This window comes from Brassica rapa, chromosome A09, assembly GCF_000309985.2.
Source record: "Brassica rapa cultivar Chiifu-401-42 chromosome A09, CAAS_Brap_v3.01, whole genome shotgun sequence".
NCBI lineage: Eukaryota > Viridiplantae > Streptophyta > Magnoliopsida > Brassicales > Brassicaceae > Brassica > Brassica rapa.
Window position 1 is genome coordinate 6,637,365 of NC_024803.2, and position 20,336 is coordinate 6,657,700.

Below are 20,336 nucleotides of genomic sequence, written 5' to 3' on the forward strand. Positions count from 1 at the left end.
TGTACAAAACTCCTTCATGTGCATGTACCGTGTAGATCATCTTCAGTTATTGGATATTTGACCTTTAATAAAAAGTATAGTTTCATTTAAAACCACAATGACACAAAAAGTAATATACCAAAATAGGGTAAAATTAGTAATGTTCTTGTTTTAATAATATAGATAGGAATCTGTGATTGCTTTGCAAAATTTGGGTAGTTAAGTTGTTATGTATGAATTATGTTACAGAACTGAACTAACCCCAGGTTAAAAGTTATAAAAATGTTAGGTTGAAAACTTCACATACATCTTAATTCTTTACGTGATTCATGTGCAATCCGAATAAACGACAGATCAAACCAGACCGGTTTTATGACAAAATGATTGGATTTTTAATAATCGAACAAAAGAAGCCATGCACTAATAGTTCAATATACCAGTGCCATGACATACAAATTATACAATCAATCGATCTAACAGAAGTCTATCAGAATACGTAACTATTGGAGTGTTGGACCACAATAATCGAACAAAAGAAGCCATGCATCGTAGGTAACTAATAGTTCAATATACCAGTGCCATGACATACAAATTATACAATCAATCGATCTAACAGAAGTCTATCAGAATACGTAACTATTGGAGTGTTGGACCACAAGACTATTAGACTTAATTTTGCCACATTTATAATTCCGGAGAAGATATTATCCTCAAAGGTAACAACTTTGTAACACAATTTTCAACAACTTAATTTAGGAGAGGTAACGTATCCGGAAAGTCATCTATCGAGCCCTTCACTATATATACAAGACTCTTTGGAATTGTACACTCACCTCTCAAGAAACATAGCTTAAAAAGATAAAATTTGAAAATGGCGATCTTGCTCTCTTTCTTTTTGGTTTTGCTTCTTACTCTTGTATCATCAATCTTTCTTAAGAAGTTACAAAACTCAAAACTCAATCTTCCTCCTAGCCCCTCAAGTCTTCCTCTCATTGGAAACTTGCATCATCTTGCAGGGTTGCCTCACAGATGTTTCCATAAGCTATCAATCAAATATGGACCGGTGATGCTTCTTCGACTTGGCTTTGTTCCGGTGGTTGTGATCTCATCGAGTGAAGCAGCTGAAGCGGTTCTCAGAACTCATGACTTGGAATGTTGCAGCCGACCAAAGACGTTCGGGACAAGAAAACTCTCTTACGGGTTTAAAGACATCTCCTTTTCACCATACGGTGCTTATTGGCGGGAAATGCGAAAAATCGCGGTTATTGAGCTTTTTAGCCTTAAGAAGGTTCAATCTTTTAGGTACATTAGAGAAGAAGAGGTCGACTTCTTGGTGAAGAATCTGACGGAATCTTGCTTGAAACAATCTTCCGTGGATTTAAGCAAAACCTTCTTTTCCCTCACCGCAAGCATCATCGGTAGAGTAGCTTTAGGACAGAACTTCCACGAGAGCGGCTTCATTATTGATCAAGAAAGGATCAAAACGCTTGTTACGGACGCAGTGGAAGCTCTAGGGACTTTCACTTTCTCTGACTTCTTCCAGGGTGGAGTCGGAAGATTCGTAGACTTTCTGTTTCAACGACACAAGAAGATCAACAACGTCTTTAAAGAGCTTGATGCTTTTTATCAGCATGTGATTGATGATCACTTGAAGCCAGAAGGAAGGAAAAATCTGGATATCGTTTCCTTGATGTTGGATATGATCGATAAACCCGAAAATACAGATTCTTTCAAACTCAATATGGATAATCTCAAGGCAATCCTCATGGTAATAAGCTCATCAAATCTTGTTTTTTTTTCACATCTTATTAAACCACAACTATATAGAATTAGATTTTAATGTTTGTTATGTGATCTTCAGAATGTGTTTCTTGGCGGGATAGATACAAGCTCTATAATAATGATTTGGGCGATGACAGAACTTGTTAGAAACCCTAGAGTGATGAAGAAAGCTCAGGAAGATATTCGAACCATCCTTGGGGCCAAACGGGAAAGAATAACTGAAGATGATCTAAACAAAGTTGATTACTTAAAGCTCATAATCAAGGAAACATTCAGATTGCATCCACCAGTTCCATTTATCGTCCCAAGGGAAACAATGTCTCACATCAAGATCAAAGGCTACGATATTCCCCCGAGAACGCAAATCCAAATTAATGTATGGACAATCGGACGTGACCCCAAGCGTTGGACCGACCCTGAAGATTTCATCCCTGAACGGTTTATTAATAGTTCTGTAGATTTTAGAGGACAACATTTTGACCTATTACCTTTTGGTTCTGGTCGAAGGATGTGTCCCGCGATGCCAATGGGAGTTGCTACTGTGGAGCTAGGGTTGATGAATTTGCTTTACTTCTTCGATTGGGGATTGCCAGATGGGATGGAAATTGGAGAAATTGACATGGAAGAATTTGGCAATCTCACCATTGTCAAGAAACTACCTCTTCAACTTGTACCCCTCCGACGTTACTGATGTGGAGTCTAAAAGGCTTGATAGCATGGAAAGATCACGAGCAAGGAACGTAAGGTTCTTATAGATATTGTTGCGTTATGTAATAATTGATGTTTGAACGATACTATATCAAGAAATAATAAAGTTCAGTGTTTTATTTAGAAAGTTGCGTCATAGCTGATGTTTCATTTTACATAGTTTTGGAAAACAAGTCAATTAACATCATTTTAAATGACTTTTCCTTGAGATTAGAAAAAAAGGTGGCAGGTATAGGGCAAGAAGGGGATGTGGATGTGCCCGTCCCTAATTTTGTTGTTTTTTCATAATAGTTATTTTCAATTTTATTTTGAATCCATATAAACCAAGCATTAGTTATAAGAAAATTATTATAAATCCATACCAAAACTAGAATTGACATCCGCCTTCCATTTGAAGGTGTAGAGAGAAGGAAAAAAAATATTTCTTCACTGATCTGATGGAATCTTAATGGTAGTGAGCAAATGAATATGTAACCAGTTCAAGAACATAGGGTGAGGTACATCAATTATTTATAATAAAACTAAAATGTGACATATATATGATATAAATTTAGCAATTAATTCATATTGCAAAACTTCAAACAGAAATATAAACAAAGTTAACTGTGATATTCTTTTATTTTAAAGAGTTTCACGGTTCATAAATAAATTGGAGAAATATGAGAGTTCCGTATGCAAAATAATAAAACACGCACTAAGTGTTATAAAAGAAAATATTTACTCATTATTCAATCAATTTTAAAATAATTACATTCAAAATTTTATATCAAATCAATTATGTGCACATTTCATTTAGAATATCTCTTTAACCAAAACATGATAACAACACAATATAAAAGTTGAAAACATACAAAACTCTGTGGCTTAGCACTAATTATTACCTAGTGTTTATAAATGATTAAAATATAATAATAATAGGAATACATGTGAACTGTATAATCATGAATAAGAAGAGCAAGCGGTAAAACGAGTGAGAAAGGAGCGAAACGAGTTTTAATTTTAAGGAAGCCTAGTCTCCTTCAGACGAGTTGAACGAAATGGTCTATTCAAGCTCCTGAGAACGAGCGGAACAGCCTGGTCTTTCAAATCAAATAAATAGTTAACCCACGATTGACCTTTATCTTGCCTATCTCTGTCTCGCATGAAAAGTCGAATGCGGGTAAGTCTCCCTCGTGTGAGGATTGTCATAAGTTGTGTCTGTCTGCTGTTAAATGACTTCACTTAATAGAGTCCTAAGGGCAGTCTCTTTGAGAAGGGGCCATATTGGTCAATATCTATTTGTCTTAATTATACTTGAGATGTCCATAATTTTTGTAGGTATTTTGAACTCTATTGCTGATGAAGGTGACCTGTTTATTAGAAGCACAGCAGTTGCAGCAGCATGGGCACGAATACTCGTTACTTGCCTTATACCCGCTACTTGATCCGTACTCGCCTCATTTTTTCAAGTATTCGTTGTTGCCAAGTCAAGTATCAAGTCGTTGCTACTTGCAAGTACAAAGCAAGTAACAAGTATCACAAAAAAAATTACGAGTCGCCTTGATATTACTCGTTACTTGTTTTACGACTTAAAAAATGATAATTAAAACATAAAAACCAAAGCTCTAAACAAATATTTCTTTGTTGTAATAAGTAAACAATACTTTCTTATAGAATTCTATCTTCTTCTTTTTATATTAAGTGCAAATATTTTATTTAAAATAACTCTCGTGTTTTTACCAAGTCGAGTAAATAAAATAAACTTTCATAACCTTCTCTCGTAAAATATTATCTGTCAAGTAATTTTTAGAAATTTGGAAATATATCCAAATAATTAATAAATACTTGTAAGTAGCAAGTAATTGAACAAAGCAAGTAACTTGCAAGTAATATATTTTTGAACAAGTACTTGAAATAACAAGTACTCGTTTCCGACAAGTCAAGTACAAGTCGAAAAATTCATTACTCGTTCAAGGCAAATCAAGTATCAAGTATATCTAAAAAAACAAGTAACCGCCTTGCACCCAACCCAACAGATCTCAACAATCTTAAGAAATTTTGTTGTCTGATGACTTATGTACATTCAGTAGAAGAAAATCTCCTGACCAAGGGCTAAGCGAGTCATGCATATTCACAGGATATCCAGATGGAGTTAAAAGGTTACATGATATTGCTTTTGGAAAATCAGAAGATGGTGTATTGTGATTCTCATAGTGCAATAGGTTTGAAAAAGAATGTTGTGCACCATGAGAGAATGAAACATGTGGCAGTCAAATAACACTAAACCACCACGTGATTCATTAAGAGAATATCATAAACTTGGTATAGAAGATATAAACCCAAAGAATAAAAAAATTATGCGATATATCATGATCCAATATAGATTATAGATAGTCTTGAGCGATTTATCTGCATACACAATCACACCGTATATATAGTATAGATATGCCAAATTACGTTGACAAAGAAAATATAAGCCAAATGGCCCAAATCACTCTACTACTACTACAATGATAATCAAATCTTATTATTGACTCTCTTTGCTTGAATCTCCACTCCGTCGCGAGCACCACGAGCATCTCCACCACCAAAAAGTTTCTCAATCTCTTCCAATGGCAATCCTTTGGTCTCCGGCAACATAAAGAAGAAGAACCACCACGCTACAACCGCGATTCCAGCGAACATAAAGAACACACCTCCCATCGTGATCGTCTTCATTATTGACAGAAAACTCATAGAGACCGCTGCGTTCATGATCCTATTAACCGCAACGCCTATGCTCGCTCCCTGAGCCCTAAGTCTCAGCGGGAATATCTCAGAGCTGTACACCCACGTTATAGGCCCAAGCCCGATCGAGAAAAACGCTACAAACGTGTACGCAGAGACGATGCTCAACCTCAAGGCCCACACTAACCGCCCGAAACGGTGAACTATCGTGAGACCAATCGCTAAACTGGTCGACGCAAAGACCATACCGCCTGTACTCGTCAACAAAAGCTTTCTCCGACCTACCTTGTCCAGCAAGAAAGTAGCTATTACTATAAAAACAGCCTTGGTTAAACCTACACCGACCGTGGCTAGTAAGAGCTTGTCTTTTGAAGTCACTCCAGCTTTCTCGAAGATCTTTGGGCTGTACAAAACGACGGCTTCGATCCCAGTCGCGTGCTCGAAAAAATGGATCCCCACGGCCGCGATCAAGATCAAACGCACCGCGGGTGTAGGGTTTATCACCAGCTCTCTCCATACACCGCGGCCAACCGCTTTAACCGCTCCATCTTCCTCTATCTCTGCAGCGGCTAAAATGTCCCTGAAGCGTTCTTCAGCTTCTTCTTCGGTGTTGGATATCAAAACCATGATTTTCTTGGCCTCTTCTAACCTACCTTGCATCACAAGCCACCTCGGAGATTCAGGCATTTTCAAAATCCCAAACGCTAATATCATTGAAGGAATCGCTGCGAGTCCAAGCATCAATCTCCAGCCGAGTTTCAACGTCAATTTCCCGAAGAAGTAGTTCGAAACATAGCCTAGTAAGATCCCTAGACTAATACAAAGCTCGGGGAGCGAAGTGAGAAAGCCTCTGTGTGAAGCAGAGGCTATCTCGGCGGAGTAGACCGGAGCTATCATTAGAGCAAACCCTACACCCACTCCAGCTATACATCTTCCTACCATTAAAACGGCGTAGTTTGGACCGTAACCCATAACAACCGATCCAACTAAGAATATCACGGAGGAGAGAGCAATGGTGTAACGCCGACCGATGACGTCAGATGTTTTTCCCGCCGTTAAAGATCCAACGAGAGCACAAAGATTCAGGATGCCCATCAAAACTTCTACCTGATCATCGTTTATTTTCAGATCATCTTGTATAAATATCCGTGCTCCGCTCATAACTCCCGTATCTAAGCACAAACAAAAAGAACAAGAAGATTCATTAACATAAGGGTTTTGGTTGGACGGTAAGATTCAGACAAAAGCATGCTAAGCAAGCATCATATAACGTGGAAAAATCTGCGTTTTGGTATGATATAGAGATTTACCATATCCGAAGATGATTGAAATGATGGAAGCAACGACAGCACACCCGAAAGCGAATTTGTTCATATGGGTTGGGTTTGGATTCGACCCGGCCGGTGAATTATGACCACCAGCGTGAACCATGGGGAGTCTTTTTTCTCCTCTCTTTTTTTGTTAGTTTTTTCTTAGGTTAAATGTTCTAGTAGCTTGGAGTATTGATATGTGTCTTTCTTTGTATATATAGACGCACTCACACTGTCACACACATGAGTCATGACTTTTGGTCGCCACTTAGTGGAAAATGACGATCATAAACTTCAACAGTGTTCGCGGGTCCCAAGTATTCTGTTTGGTACGAGAATTAGATATTTACGAAATATAATATTTTTTTCGGTAAAAACGAAATATAATATTTCCTAGCTAACTTAAGATTTTGACCTTAATGAAGAAGTAGGAAAGAACAAATTGAAAAGAACTCAAACAAAAACAATCAGAAAATATTGTGCACATGTTGTCATATAAGTGCTTTAAAATTGCATTTAACATGTGCAAAAAGCTTTATGAAAAGTTACAAAAAAAAGTTTATGAAAATATTTTTTTGAGATAGTTTGCGGTTGTCCAGCGGACCGAAGCCCAACCGACTAATCTCCTAAAAAATTAAATATTCATGTCATCAAGCCATACAAAAGAATAAATTTGAGTTTGGTATATTTTAAACCGGGAGTTCTTAACACCTTTTGAAACCTGCCGTACCACTCAACTACGATTGTGTGGTTAGTTTATGTTAAAAGCAATATATATAGCTCTTAGAACATCTCTAAAAAAATTTCTATTTTAGAGTTTTCAAACTCTATATTTAAATTTTCGTAGTGTTCTTTTTCAAAAGCAAAACTTTAAAATTAACTTTAAAATTATTTGAAATGTATACTATAATTTTTATATTTTTCATAATTAATATAAATTCATAAATAAATTATAAATAACAAGCACATATATAAAAATATTGCAGTAATATTAATTAATTAATTAATTATTACATTAGAATATAAAATTATAAAGAGAAATACATAATTAAATATTAAAATACAAACAAAATATCACATTATTCTATAAAATTACCTCTGTAATGCTCTATTTTCGGTACACAAAATTTGTTTGGACAATTTAGAGGTTCCGGAGCAAATTACTAGACTATTAGTATTGTTGTAATATTTAAATTTGTGAAATAATCATGTCTTCATGTATCTTCTTAAAAAGTTTTTCTATTAAGTTTCTCTTGTAATATTCTTGTTGTCTAATTCTAGTTTTAAAATATTATAAATCTTATTTTAAATTTTTATTTAATTTTATGTGTAAAATTTGAATTTATAAAAATAAATTTTAAATTTCTATGATATACAAACGTCATTATGATGTTATATTTGAAAGCCCTTAGTCAAAAAAATTATTATGTTATTCAAACCATTTAAAAATGACAAGTTAAAAGTCCCTATCTTCTTCACTTTCGGCATTTTCCTGATATGTGTAAAAGTGGTAAATATCCTTTAAAGATTCGTTTCCACATTTATATAACTTGGTGGCGTGCATGTTTTGTTGTACATACGTACTGTAGCACGGTTATATCTGTAAGAGCTATAATTCCAGTTTAAGGTTTCTATCTTGACCTAAATTAACAGGAACAATCAATGATGCTATATTTAAATTTATATTAATATTTATGTTCTCTTTAATCTATATTGTATTTGAACTATTTAATTTGCCTCAATAATAAACTAATTAAAATTAACTTTTTTGTCTCTTAAAACTATTAGACATGGTAAGCCTTTAAAAAAAACTATTAGACATGGTAAAAGGACTAGTTATGTGAAGTACTGCTCCAAGTGGAACGTGTCCAAATGGACCCAACGCTTATAAGAGGTGGAGGGGATGCTCGTGGTGCCAACGTTGATAAAACAGTGAATGTGTTTTCTTTTGTGTGTTTCTATTCCTTTCTCTTACAACAGAAAATAGAGTATATATATATATATATATATATATATATATATATATTTTATATATATATTGTAATATTTGATTTCTGAAATATGGTGAGCTGAAAACGAAAGATCCGTGACAAACATAGTTTTTAATTGATTTCCTGAACGACGTTACTGTAATGAAAAACTATACCCAAACAAATGAATATTGAATACTTTCACCTTTTTATTTTTTTTTATATTTAGTCACTATTACAAATCAAAACGTGAACGAGAGTCACTAACTCGGAAGAAATCATGGATGAAGTTAAACGAATTTGTTGGGTAAGAAATGATAAACTGACCACGTTTTCGTTTTTATTTTAGTTAGGTAAGAAATGATAAATTCAACCACGCATTCGGAAAGAAACTCTTATTATGGAAAGCCAACTGAGAATAGACGGATCTAAATTAAAAATATATGCGTTTTTTTGCCCTTTTGACAAGATAATCCACACGGTTATTAATACAACCACACGTTCACAATTTAATAGTCTTCATGTACAACTAGTTTTTTTTTAATTAGTTTTCTTTTCAATCCAAAAATATGTTGTTTTTAAGGTGGTCAATCTGTTAGACTTAATCAGTTACATGTATCTAAAGTTTAGTTACATGTATCTAAAGTTCAAGTCCAACCAGACAGATAAATTATTTTCATCAATACTAAAAAGAGAAATCTTCTGGAAGATGAGAAAGAGAAATTTAAAGTGAACTTGTTAAGATTATTTGGGACGCATATGCCCAACACAGCCAGAAAGATAAGTTTTGGGGACTTTCCGGCTCAGTTGATAACTTGGGTAGGTTAGATCATATGGGCAGATCTTATTTTCCTCTACTCTATTCAAATTTTCTTCTATTTCTTAAAACAGCTATATATAAAAAAAAAATTAACGTCATTCTTAAGTTTATCAGTGGGAGCCATTTTTAAGAAGTCTACAACAATCTCCGTCCATTCAAAAAGTTAACCACCATATCTCGACAAAGTTTGTTTTAAATTATTTCTCACGAAACTCTTAACTGAATCGCTCTTTCCCTCTATACAAAAAGACTCCAAAAAAAAAAGTATAGACTTTAATATACTTAATCGTATATTTTTGATAAGAGATACGTCTTCTGTCACCGGTGTTTTTATTACATGCATATTCCACGTACTAGGGTTAATGATCTTGCCTACCCTAAGTGCATGATCAAAAATATGTGAATTTTTATTTGCTGATCTCGGGAGATTAGATGAGGATTCAAAGTTTATTTCATACCGAAATAGATGCTTATTTTTTATCCTTTTTATTAGTCATTTGCTAACTAGATATCTAGCATTTACAATACTATGTCTTCTGTATGATTTCGAGTATGATCTTATTGGTTTTAGAAGGTTTGTATTTCTGAAATACCGACCTTTAAAAAAAATTTGCAAATAAGAAGCTTAGCTTTTCAATTAGACGCCATAATTGCTATTTTAGCATTACCGTATCAAAATCCTTAATATACTTAAAACCTAGACCTCTATCTTCTTTTGGCTAGCATAACTTTCCCCAGACAATCCAATACACACCCCTTGCATTTCCTCTAGAATTTCAACAGAACTGAGATATGTACAATGCTTGTCAGCTTAGACGTGAATGTATTTGGTAATCTGAAACAAGACAAGACATGATTCGGCATTGATGTTGCCACTGCTTTTATTAGAACCTCATTTCCACCTTTTGTAAGATATTTAACTATCCAGCCATTCACTTAGTATGCATTCGATCCTGAAAAAACCCAAAAATATGTGTCTTTGAGCCTCCTAACATTTGGGAATTCCCAAATAAGATCTCATACCTCCTAAATTATGGATACCTAAAATGTCCTGCATTTCTTTTCTAGTTGCCTCCTAAATCCTATGACGAAATTGCAGATATGATTTGGCAAAAATTATGATCCGACATTTTTCCATAATCCTTTAGGATTTGCAAAATTGTTTGGCACTCTTCTTTCTGCGCTTGCAAAAGAAGATACTATCATCTTCAAATAGAAGATGAGAAATCACCGGACTCGCTCTTGCTACCTTTAATCATGTTAACTATTTATCTTGTTCTGCTTTCTTTATATTTGCAATCAACGCTTCCGTACATTTGATAAAAAGATATGGTGAGAGTGTATATCCTTATCGCAGTCCCATATGAGGAGCTATATGGACTCGTAGTTGTCCATTTAGCAGTATCATGTATTGCACTGATGTGATGCACTCTATCATCCACATGATCCATTGACAATCAAACTCCATTTTCGTCAGAAGAACTTGAATAAATTCCCACTCCACTCTATCATATGCTTTACTCATATCTGTTTTGATTGCCATAAATTTGTACTGACATGATCTGTTTGTCAGCATTCCATAAAACATTTCATGTGCTATCAAAATATTATCTGAAATTAAACGTCCTGCTACAAAAGATGACTGGGTCTCTTAAACTAGTTTTGACAGACAGCTCTTCAGACTATGGTACAACACATTAGAGGTAATCTTGTATCCAAAATTACAAAGGCTTATTAATCCTAGCTATGTCATCCTTGTAAGTCTTTCCATCTTTGGAATCAAACAAATAATTGTTATATTCAACAGGGTATCCAGCTTCCTTGTCTGCAAAAAGGTATTCACTAAGTTGTGTATGTCATCTTTAATTATCTGCCAAGCATGTTGAAAGAAGAAGGTTGTCATTCCATCCAGTCTCTGAGCCTTTTCCGAGTACATCATAGATAATTCTAGTCGAACTTCCTCTTTGTACCTGCAGCTATTAGACGCCTATTCATCTGATGATTTATACTAACCGGGATATCTTGTAAGAAACTATCAAAGTCGATGGGTGAGGTAGATGTAAGAGATCTTCAAAATAATACACTACCACATTTTCCACCCCTGATTCATCTGTTATCCATTGTCATCCTTCATTATGTAAACAAATAATTCCATTCCTAGACCGCCTCTTTTTAGTGAAAACAAAGCAGAACTTTGTGTTTGCATCCCAACTGAATGTCACATTTTTCTACTCTTTTGTTGCCAGTAATCTTTCTCATTTTTGTATGCCTCTTGTAACTTACTTGAAAATTCCACTATTTTTTCTTGAGTTATATTGTCGTCATTTTGGACCTCTTCTAGAGCACGATGGAGTTCACTTATCTTTTATTTCTCATATGGTGGATTATCCTTTCCTCATCGAGCAATTTCATGTCTACAGTTAGTCAATCTTGCCGAGTCTTGATTGGACTGTCCCTACAATATTTCCTATCCGCGGGTTATCGATTCAATTAAGCCCTCGTGGCCTATCAACCTTTCATCAAATCAGAATTGTCCTCTCTTCTTTGGAACCTTGTCCTTAATGACTGCCACTATAGGTTGATGATCAGAGTCCACTATTCCTAAATATTATGTAAATGAACAGGGAAATAAAGTATGTCATTCCTTGTTTGCCAATGTCCTATCCAATATACATCATATCATTTGTTTCCCTTTTCTTTATTGCCATGACAACATATTGCCTAAGGCTACAAAGTCAATCAGACCGCAATTTCTAATCATATTATTGAAAGACATAAAAGTTCATGGATTTAGTTAACTTCCTCCATGTTTCTTCGTGTGATTTATGGTAATCTTGTTCAGAGCTCAGATAATAAACCAAGTTTTTGTATGTAATACTAATAATCCATACCTCGTTAATTGTTTCCATACCTGAGACTGATATCTTTCTTTTGGAAATGGATCCCGTATACAAAGATAAGAAATAGTTTTTTCCTAAAATTTTTGCTTCCAAATCAATCATTCCATTAGTAGGGTAGAGAATGTGGACGTGAATAATCATTGTCGTAATATAATGTCAATATTTCACTTGTGCCATGTGGATCAACCGTAATCAACTTCTCGGAGGTGTGATTAAAACTTAGGACAAAATGAAAATCCTTAAAAACATGATTTGAGAAAAAAAAAAGTATTTCAAATTGCTCGGGATCAAGCTTCATCTATTTTTCTTCTTTTTTGGTGTAATCAAGCTTCACCTATTGTTTATCTCTATTTTATATTGACCACTATAGACATCTTTACTAGGAACAAACCGCAAAATTTTATTGATTTTGTTGTTAGTGTGAAATCTGGTTCAAAATTGATATAGCTATTAGAAAAGTATTGAAATATATTTCCGGGTGATATATAAAATTAGTGGGAAAAAAGCATCTCGAGTGGAAAGCAAAATGATGGAAGCACATTGGAATGAAACCAAGGCCATCAAGATTGGCCGAACTATTTGTTGGTACGATTTATATACATGTGGCATGGCGAAACAAGTTTCTGAAAACGATGCACCTCTCCTTTTTTTCTTAAAGAGCACATCGAACACAAGTCATTTCGTTCTAATTGCGTGATTCAGCTAAAGAAGAATATCTTTAAACTGAAACCATTTTTATATATAGCACATTAGCTAAGATTCAGTTAAGATTTATTCTCAAAAACAATTCCCAACAAATAGTATAAATAAAGAATTAATTGTACATAAATTTTATATAATGTAGTACACCAAGTATAGCCAAATATAAACAATTATTTCTTATAAAAAATGTAAATATAATGATAATAGTGATAATAGTTCTGCCAAAGCTATCAGTTAAACTCAAACTAAAGATAACCGAATATGCCGTTCAAAAAAAGATAACCAAATATAAACATTTATTTGAAATGTAACTACGATTGTGGGTTAAACATTTAGGGACAATGGGAGTGTTTCTGAGATGGCTTGGATGTTTAAAGATGTTAATGGCTTTTTATCTACATTATGGATTTAATTGGTAAGAGCCGTGGTTTCAATTTCTGGTGTAGAATTATAGCTGTGATTTTTTTTGCCTCCTTTGGCTTTCTCAGACGCAATGCAGATGTCAGATGTGTCTCTCCCTATCTTCAGTGTAATGTTCTTGAGGTTTTAAACACTGAAGCTGAATCAGTCAATGGTCAGAAAGACTACTTGAGTTTGGGCAAGGAAAGGTGAGCAAGGAGAATGGGTCCATAACTTGAGCAACAAACGACCTCTGCTTGCTTAATCTTTTTTTTTTTTTTTGAACAACTCCTCTGCTTGCTTAATCATCCCTATCTTTTTCTTGTTTTATTAGTGTAAAAAGGAACCTGAAGGGTCAGAATTCAGAAAGTAATAACTGAGATTTTAACAGCAAAGTGTTTTGGTAAAAATCAAAGCACACGGTATCAGGTATTCTGCAACAGAACATGAACACTAGAAACCAGACATGCGCACTAATTTCCACGCTCTCTCTCTCTCTCTCTTGCAGAGAATCAAAGACTAGACATCAAGAAAATATAGCATATTGTGTTTTCTATCTCCTGTCTAGTTTACGAATGGCCCAACACTCAGCCTTGGTGTGGTGGTGGTGGTGGAGGCATAGACATGTGAGGATGGTGGTGCTGCATGTGTTGGGGCGGCGGTGGTCCACCTTGCTGCATGTGTTGCGGCGGTGGTGGCCCACCTTGCTGCATGTGTTGCGGCGGCCATCCATGTTGGTGCATTCCCATGGCTTGAGGTGGTGGTGGTGGTGGCCTTGGACCGCCGAAACCTTGTTGGTGATGAAGAAACTGGGGAGGTGGTGGCGGAGGCATTCCCTGAGTAGGACGGAATTGCATGGGCGGTGGAACAGCTAAGCCGTGTTGTTGTTGATGCTGCTGAGGTTGCCAAGATGGTGGTGGCTGAGTTTGGTAGACTTGTGGAGGTGGTGGCGGTGGTGTTGGACGGGGTCCTGGGATCGAAACAGGTGGCATGCCGCCATTGACAAAGGGACGTGGAATACCATTGGCTTGAGGAGCATTGGGATGCGTTGGCGGGCCGCTTGCGAAGAGAGTATGGGGTCTGCTTTTCTGGGTAATTGGATTTGTGGCAGCCAAAAGCCTCTCTGCATTCACAAAAGCAATGCGTTGTTGTTCCATTAAGAGAGAGAGAGATAAGAACTACAAAAAAAAAAGAATAACAGAAAAAAACAAGTGAAGAAGAGTAAGAGAGGCTAACCTGCTGGAGTACCATGGCGCTCTCCTTTGGTGTCTTTCTTGTACGCGTAAGAGACTGTGATTTGTCGATTACACAGATACTGTCCGGTCATTGCCTGCAATACACATTCACAGGATTAGGTGACTAGAGAAGCTATTAATGTGAAATATGTTGTAAACTCATTCTCGTAGACAAAAGTTTACAAAAGTGAAAAGAGAATGACCTCAATAGCAGCATCAGAAGCGTCAAAGGAGTCATAGCTGATGAAACCGAAACCTCGCGAGTTGCCAGTATCAGGATCTCGCATTATCTGAAACGAAAAGTTGGGATCATCAGCCGTTCTATTCCCAAAATTTAACAAGTAAAAGATCATACCTTAGGATTAGAAGCAATGCCACCAAAAGCGCTGAAAGTATCATACAAGATCTTCTCATCCACATCCTGTAACGTAAAACCTCGTCAGCTATGAGTAGATGGCTAAAAGTAAACACCAAAATGATAGAAACTTACAGGGTCAAGATTGCCAATGAAAAGGTTAGCACCAACATCCAAGCTCTTCTTATCTTGAGACGCCTAAACACAATCAAAACAAAAAAAAGTTAGCAAACTCCTCAAACACACACAATAAAGAAAGATGATAGATACCTTGTTAACACGAATAGGCTTGCCATGAATTTTAATCATGTTGAGAATCTTAATCGCCTGCACACAACAAACAAGTAAAGCAAAACGTTTACATTACAACTGCGCCGAGAAAGAAAGAAAGTTTTAAGACAAGAGACTTACATAGTCAGCATCTTCCTCGCTACGGAACTCAATGAATCCATACCCTAGGTGAAGACCTGTCACCCTATCTTTCGGAACGTAGACGTTAACTGATGAAAATACCAACAAAACAAAGAATCAGATCAAGAAACTAAACGAGATCGAATCAAAGAATTGAACTTTACCAACAGGGCCTGCTTGCACGAACAGTTCCCAGAGCAATTCTTCAGAAAGCTACAAATAATTCACAGAGATGAGTAAACACACACGAAATCGAAATCGGAAACCTAGAGTTAGCGCGAGAACCTGGGGGTCGAGCTGGCCGACGTAGACAGTAGCTTCTTGGTTCCTCTCGGCTGAGTGTTGGCCGAGGAGATTAGCTCCCACTCCTGGAGCTATTCGAGTCGTCATTCTACTTACGAGTCGTTCGCCGGAGAAATCGATTGAATGCTAAATCTGAGGTTTTGGATTTTGGTTTCTGTCGATTCTACTTCTCGACGTTTCTATATAGCTCAGGAGAAGAAAGGAAGGAATGAGGTTTTCGCCGACTAATTGGGTTTTGGATTACTAATGGGCTTTTTTATTTTAGGCCCATTTAGTTTTTGTTTCAAAATATTTGATTGAGGTTTATATTTGGGACTTCTTGATTTGGTTTGATTGTAATTCAGTCCCATGTCTAGCAGAGTGTTCTTGTGTTGCTACAGTAACTTTCTAAGAACATGATTCTTCAACCTCTTATTTCGCGCATATACTTGACAAATTAAGCATTTGTTAGATATTCAGGTTGTCAGTGATGGTTGTGATTTCTCCACACAACTTTAATACTATCCACAATAATAAAATTTAAGCAATCAAGTTTTAGTCAAAAAAAAAATTAAGTTGCTTTTGAAGAAGAAATATATTTGCTTTAGAAATTAAATTTTCTACAACTTTATGTTTAGTGTTTTCAAAACTTTGAACTAATTTTATAGCAATAAAATCTACGGCTTAAGTTTTAAAGTTACGGCTTTCTAGAGAGGAATGGTGGAAAAGAAATTTGAATTCAATATTAATAGCATTGTGTGTTGAACATAGATCTACATTACATGGACTGAGAGGACATGCAGAGTAGAGACAAAATCTTTGCTATTTCTATCTCTATCAAGCTATAATTGTTCTCATCTTTATATAAATTCAAAACACTAGAAACTTTTGTAGCTTTTACAGCTAATTCATGAGAAAATAAATGCATCCTGGATCAAGCAAGACAGCACAAACAAAAACACACATATCTTCTTTAGCTTTATGCATCAGCATCACTTTCTTGATCCGACACTTCTCTTGTTCGGGAAGAACCAGCAGCACTGGCCTTTGTATACAATCCAAGACTCTCTTCTAGTTTCTTCCACTCAGTTACCAAACGCGGAGGGTATTTCTTCTTCACGATCCTAGCCACTCCTCTCGCATCTTCCATCCTATTATTCCTCACCAACCCTTCAGTCAAATGCTTACACGTCTTGAAATCCGGAATCTTGTGAACCAACGCGCTCTTCTTGAACACAACCAAACCCTGATCATACAACCCGTTTATACACAGATGAAATATCAACGTCCTAAACGTAGCTGCATTCGCACAACAACCCTCTTTCTCATCAAGCCCTTCGTACACCTTCTTGGCCTCACCCATCATCCCTTTCACGCAGTAAGCAGTCATAAGATAGTTATAGCTAATCGTATCAGGCTTCAACCCCACACTACACATCTCTTCCATCAACTCCTTGACTCTCTCAGGGCTCTCCTTCGCAGCGTTCATGAGCCTAACGTTGTAAACCGTGTTATCCAATTCACAGCCTTTACTCACCATCTCGCTCCACAAGCTCTCAGCTACATCCGTTTCCCCGTTCTTATACAAAGATCCTAAGATGGTTGTGAAAGAAATGATGTTAACCTCAACACCTTTCTCCTCCATAACTCTCATAGTCTCCATAGCCTTATCCACCGAGCCAGCATCGCAATACGACTTAATCAACATCCCGTAAGAGACTTTATCAGGAGTGATGTTACGATACCTCTGAGGCATTTCGTCGAACAGTTGGGGGACTCTTTCGAACAAGTCGGAATGGAGACAAGCGGCGAGCAAGGCGTTGAATGAGACGACGGATCTGGGCGTTCCGAGCTGTTCCATCTCCTCGAAGGTCCTCAGAGCGTGGTCGAACATGGAGGCTCGTCCGTAAGATCTGATGAGCGTGGAGAGGAAAGACTCCGTTTTGATTTGTGGGTCTTTCTTGCGAGACTCGATTAAGGCTTCGACGTCGGAGAAGCGGTGAGATCTGGCGAGGCGGCGGACGGTGAGCTCCATGGCGTAGCGGGAGGAGAGAGGGGATGAGGGGTTGCTGGAGACGGAGTTGTAGATCGCCAAGGCCTTGTCGGGATCGTGGACTTTGCGGAGTTTGGACTTGGCTTTGGAGACGGTGATTGCGGCGGGAGATGCGGTGGTTGGGGAATCTGTGACGGCGGTGGAGAAACGGCGGAGGAAATGGAGATAGAGGCGAGACGGCGTCATTGCAAGCGTCGTCGACGAAGGTGGTAGTGGTCGACTGTTGGATAAATGAAATGACTTTAGGGTTTAAGACTTTGGGAGAAATGGGTTTTGCAAGTTTGGCATTTTTGGTCTTTGGGTTTAAGACTTCAGCTTTGACTTTGTAATATCTGGAATTTTAAATTAAAGAATAATAGTGTAACATTTTTTTTGAGAAAGTTAAATTATTGGATATAATTTTGTATTGTATCCAAAAATTCAATATTGGTATTTTACACTCTTAAAAATTATTACACTTTCATAATATAATTATAAGTTATATAAATCATTTTATATTCTTTTAGAAACTATATATATATCTATACTATTAAAATAGAAGTCATGACTTCTTTTATGTGTGATATTTTAAATGGACCATCCCTAGAAAATTGCTTATATTATTTTTTTGTATTTTCATGATAAAATCCTAACAACCTATTTAATTCTCTTTTAGTTCCATCAAAATATTATTGGAGATGCATAATTTCGAAAATTTAATATTCCATCAATATATAATTATATTTGTATATAACCATTTATAATCCCACTATATAAAAGGGACTAATTTTGGATGTTATAAAGGGTGCCACATGTGCAAAATATTCTCAACCATTCATTCTGCCAGATCATCGCAGACTGGGCTTGGAATAAAAAAGTTAAGTTACCTTCCCAACTCATTTAAACCATTTCGCAGCCCATAAAAAGTATGTTGATACGGGTCGGATTGTATCGGGAGTCTCGATCCCGTTTCTCTAAAATACAAAGCTAGACCTGATATCAGACCCTAGGAAAACTCATTCACTATCTTCACAGCCAATTTCCAGCCTTCTCTTCGTCGTACCCTACTTCTCAGTAACGGCTTCACCTCACTTAAATCTGAAGCCATTAAACCTTGCAATCAATCTCTGTTAACTCGACCCCCACTACGTCTCATTACTTCAAAACCTTCATCCTCTTCAGCTTCTTCGCGATTTTCGAACCTAGAAATAAGCATCTCTGGCTTGATGGTTCCCACAGATTCATCGCTCCTCTCTACCCTTAAATCAGACACACCCGAGCAAGAACGATGGCCTCTTCCAAGATCTTTCTTTCCAAGCAGAAGCCAGGGCGTGTACTCGGACCGTTGTCACACGCCTACTCTGATTTGATTTTGCTAAGAAAGGAATGTCAAGAAGGCTTGTGAACTAATGGGCGTCTGATATGCTTCTCTTTGATGATCATGTATCTATAGCAGTTAATGTCTTAGTCTTTGTTGTTATGTCGTCTATGTTTACAATGTATTCCTACTGATTACAAATCTCTTTTTTTGCAGTCCTCTCTCATCCAAACATCTGTATATGTTCATCGCCTAAACACATTCCAAGATCTTCTTAGGGAGGTAACTATGAACGAGCTTAATGGCTTCGATGTGGCAAGAAGCAACAATCATTTCAAGATTGTAATTCCGCTGTTGTAGCCATCCGTCTTAACGAGTTTAGAAAGATGGTTGAAGTGCCAGCGGTTGCTAATCCAATCCCTACTGAGATGTTCAGGTTCCGAAATGTTGAGCAAATCATGTCTTTAGCTAATACTAACTTCGAGCTGCCATGTAAGTCTTCACCAGCCTTACTATGTCTGTAGTCATAACTTAAATATTCAGACATCTCATACCATATAACCATATCTTATAGACATCATTGGTGAGGTATGCGATATCAGGATCACAGTCAGACAATGTTAACATCCGAGTATATAAGTAATATCTCTGACCAACTATTACTCAGTGTTTTTTAATATGTACTAGGTCCTTGTCCGCGCTACGCGCGGATAGTATTTTGAATTTTTTTCATATTTTTGTACTATTATGTCAATTGTTTAGTTTCATAAAATGTTATATTTTTACTGTAAATTTGGAATTAAAAATCTAATTTTTCCTTACTGTAAAGTAAGTTAATTTTTTTGAATCTTACTACAACACATTATACACGAAGAGAATATAGTTGGTCTTTATATTCTTATTTGGTGTAATATTAAAAATTTTGATGGTTAGTTTAAATAGTTTTTTTAAATTATATATTTTAGGATTGATTTTCGTGACTATATTCTATAATTGTTTTAAAAAATTGTTTGTCCCATATAGACATCCATATAAATATGGACTTCTGATAAATTTGTTCATTGGGATATTTAGTTTCACTTTCAATTTTATTCTCTTTTTTGGCACCCTCATGCTAGCTTGTGGGGCTAGCCAACTTGGTGCAAAAGGGTTTACAAAAGCTGATCGAGATGCGCGTGATCGGACACCTTTTGCTAGGCTATTCGTACGGAATTTTAAAGATCTAGGAATATAAGCAATAGAAAGTTTAAAAAATTCTTTGGATACAGCCTGTATTTCGTCGAGCTCTGAGTCCAATGCAGGCTAATCTTCCTCCTTTTGAATGAGTATAACCAGTTGTTCACAGTTGATTGAAAGACCATCTCTCTGTGTCCAAACTTCAGTATCACTTGCATTGCCCATAGTAAACCTTCAGCTTCCGCTTGCAG

General features: G+C 36.4%; 4 protein-coding genes across 4 annotated transcripts; 1 reads left to right on the top strand and 3 right to left on the bottom strand.

Moving 5' to 3' along the window:
- Window positions 1–796: 796 nt before the first annotated feature.
- LOC103837861 (cytochrome P450 71B2) lies at window positions 797–4,439 on the top strand. Its single transcript, XM_009114245.3, has 2 exons — window positions 797–1,747; window positions 1,841–4,439. The coding sequence occupies exons 1-2, from the start codon at window positions 851–853 to the stop codon at window positions 2,450–2,452; spliced, it is 1,509 nt and encodes a 502-aa protein (XP_009112493.1). The 5' UTR covers window positions 797–850; the 3' UTR covers window positions 2,453–4,439.
- Window positions 4,440–4,815: 376 nt separating this feature from the next.
- LOC103837862 (probable polyol transporter 3) lies at window positions 4,816–13,455 on the bottom strand. The gene is made up of 2 exons (XM_009114246.3): window positions 6,486–13,455; window positions 4,816–6,347 (listed from the first exon to the last, which is right to left on the bottom strand). Exons 1-2 carry the CDS (start codon window positions 6,604–6,606, stop codon window positions 4,966–4,968), a joined length of 1,503 nt encoding a protein of 500 aa, XP_009112494.1. The 5' UTR covers window positions 6,607–13,455; the 3' UTR covers window positions 4,816–4,965.
- A 174-nt stretch (window positions 13,456–13,629) lies between these two features.
- LOC103837863 (splicing factor 3B subunit 4) lies at window positions 13,630–15,793 on the bottom strand. Its single transcript, XM_009114247.3, has 9 exons — window positions 15,563–15,793; window positions 15,442–15,490; window positions 15,278–15,366; window positions 15,137–15,193; window positions 15,002–15,064; window positions 14,867–14,932; window positions 14,715–14,801; window positions 14,513–14,606; window positions 13,630–14,399 (listed from the first exon to the last, which is right to left on the bottom strand). Exons 1-9 carry the CDS (start codon window positions 15,665–15,667, stop codon window positions 13,864–13,866), a joined length of 1,146 nt encoding a protein of 381 aa, XP_009112495.1. The 5' UTR covers window positions 15,668–15,793; the 3' UTR covers window positions 13,630–13,863.
- A 487-nt stretch (window positions 15,794–16,280) lies between these two features.
- Window positions 16,281–19,596, bottom strand: LOC103837864 (pentatricopeptide repeat-containing protein At2g18520, mitochondrial). Its single transcript, XM_009114249.3, has one exon. It carries the CDS (start codon window positions 17,796–17,798, stop codon window positions 16,539–16,541), a length of 1,260 nt encoding a protein of 419 aa, XP_009112497.1. The 5' UTR covers window positions 17,799–19,596; the 3' UTR covers window positions 16,281–16,538.
- Between the last annotated feature and the right edge of the window lie 740 nt (window positions 19,597–20,336).

Excerpts from the sequence above, each read along its gene's own strand:
- LOC103837862 (XM_009114246.3), bottom strand. The coding sequence starts at position 6,606 with ATGGTTCACGCTGGTGGTCATAATTCACCGGCCGGGTCGAATCCAAAC. Across the intron at positions 6,348-6,485 it reads TTCAATCATCTTCGGATATG|ATACGGGAGTTATGAGCGGA; the intron begins GTAAATCTCTAT and ends GTTTGTGCTTAG.
- LOC103837864 (XM_009114249.3), bottom strand. The coding sequence starts at position 17,798 with ATGACGCCGTCTCGCCTCTATCTCCATTTCCTCCGCCGTTTCTCCACC.
- LOC103837863 (XM_009114247.3), bottom strand. The coding sequence starts at position 15,667 with ATGACGACTCGAATAGCTCCAGGAGTGGGAGCTAATCTCCTCGGCCAA. Across the intron at positions 15,367-15,441 it reads CGTGCAAGCAGGCCCTGTTG|TTAACGTCTACGTTCCGAAA; the intron begins GTAAAGTTCAAT and ends TATTTTCATCAG. Across the intron at positions 14,400-14,512 it reads GCGCCATGGTACTCCAGCAG|AGAGGCTTTTGGCTGCCACA; the intron begins GTTAGCCTCTCT and ends TTGTGAATGCAG.
- LOC103837861 (XM_009114245.3), top strand. The coding sequence starts at position 851 with ATGGCGATCTTGCTCTCTTTCTTTTTGGTTTTGCTTCTTACTCTTGTA. Across the intron at positions 1,748-1,840 it reads ATCTCAAGGCAATCCTCATG|AATGTGTTTCTTGGCGGGAT; the intron begins GTAATAAGCTCA and ends TGTGATCTTCAG.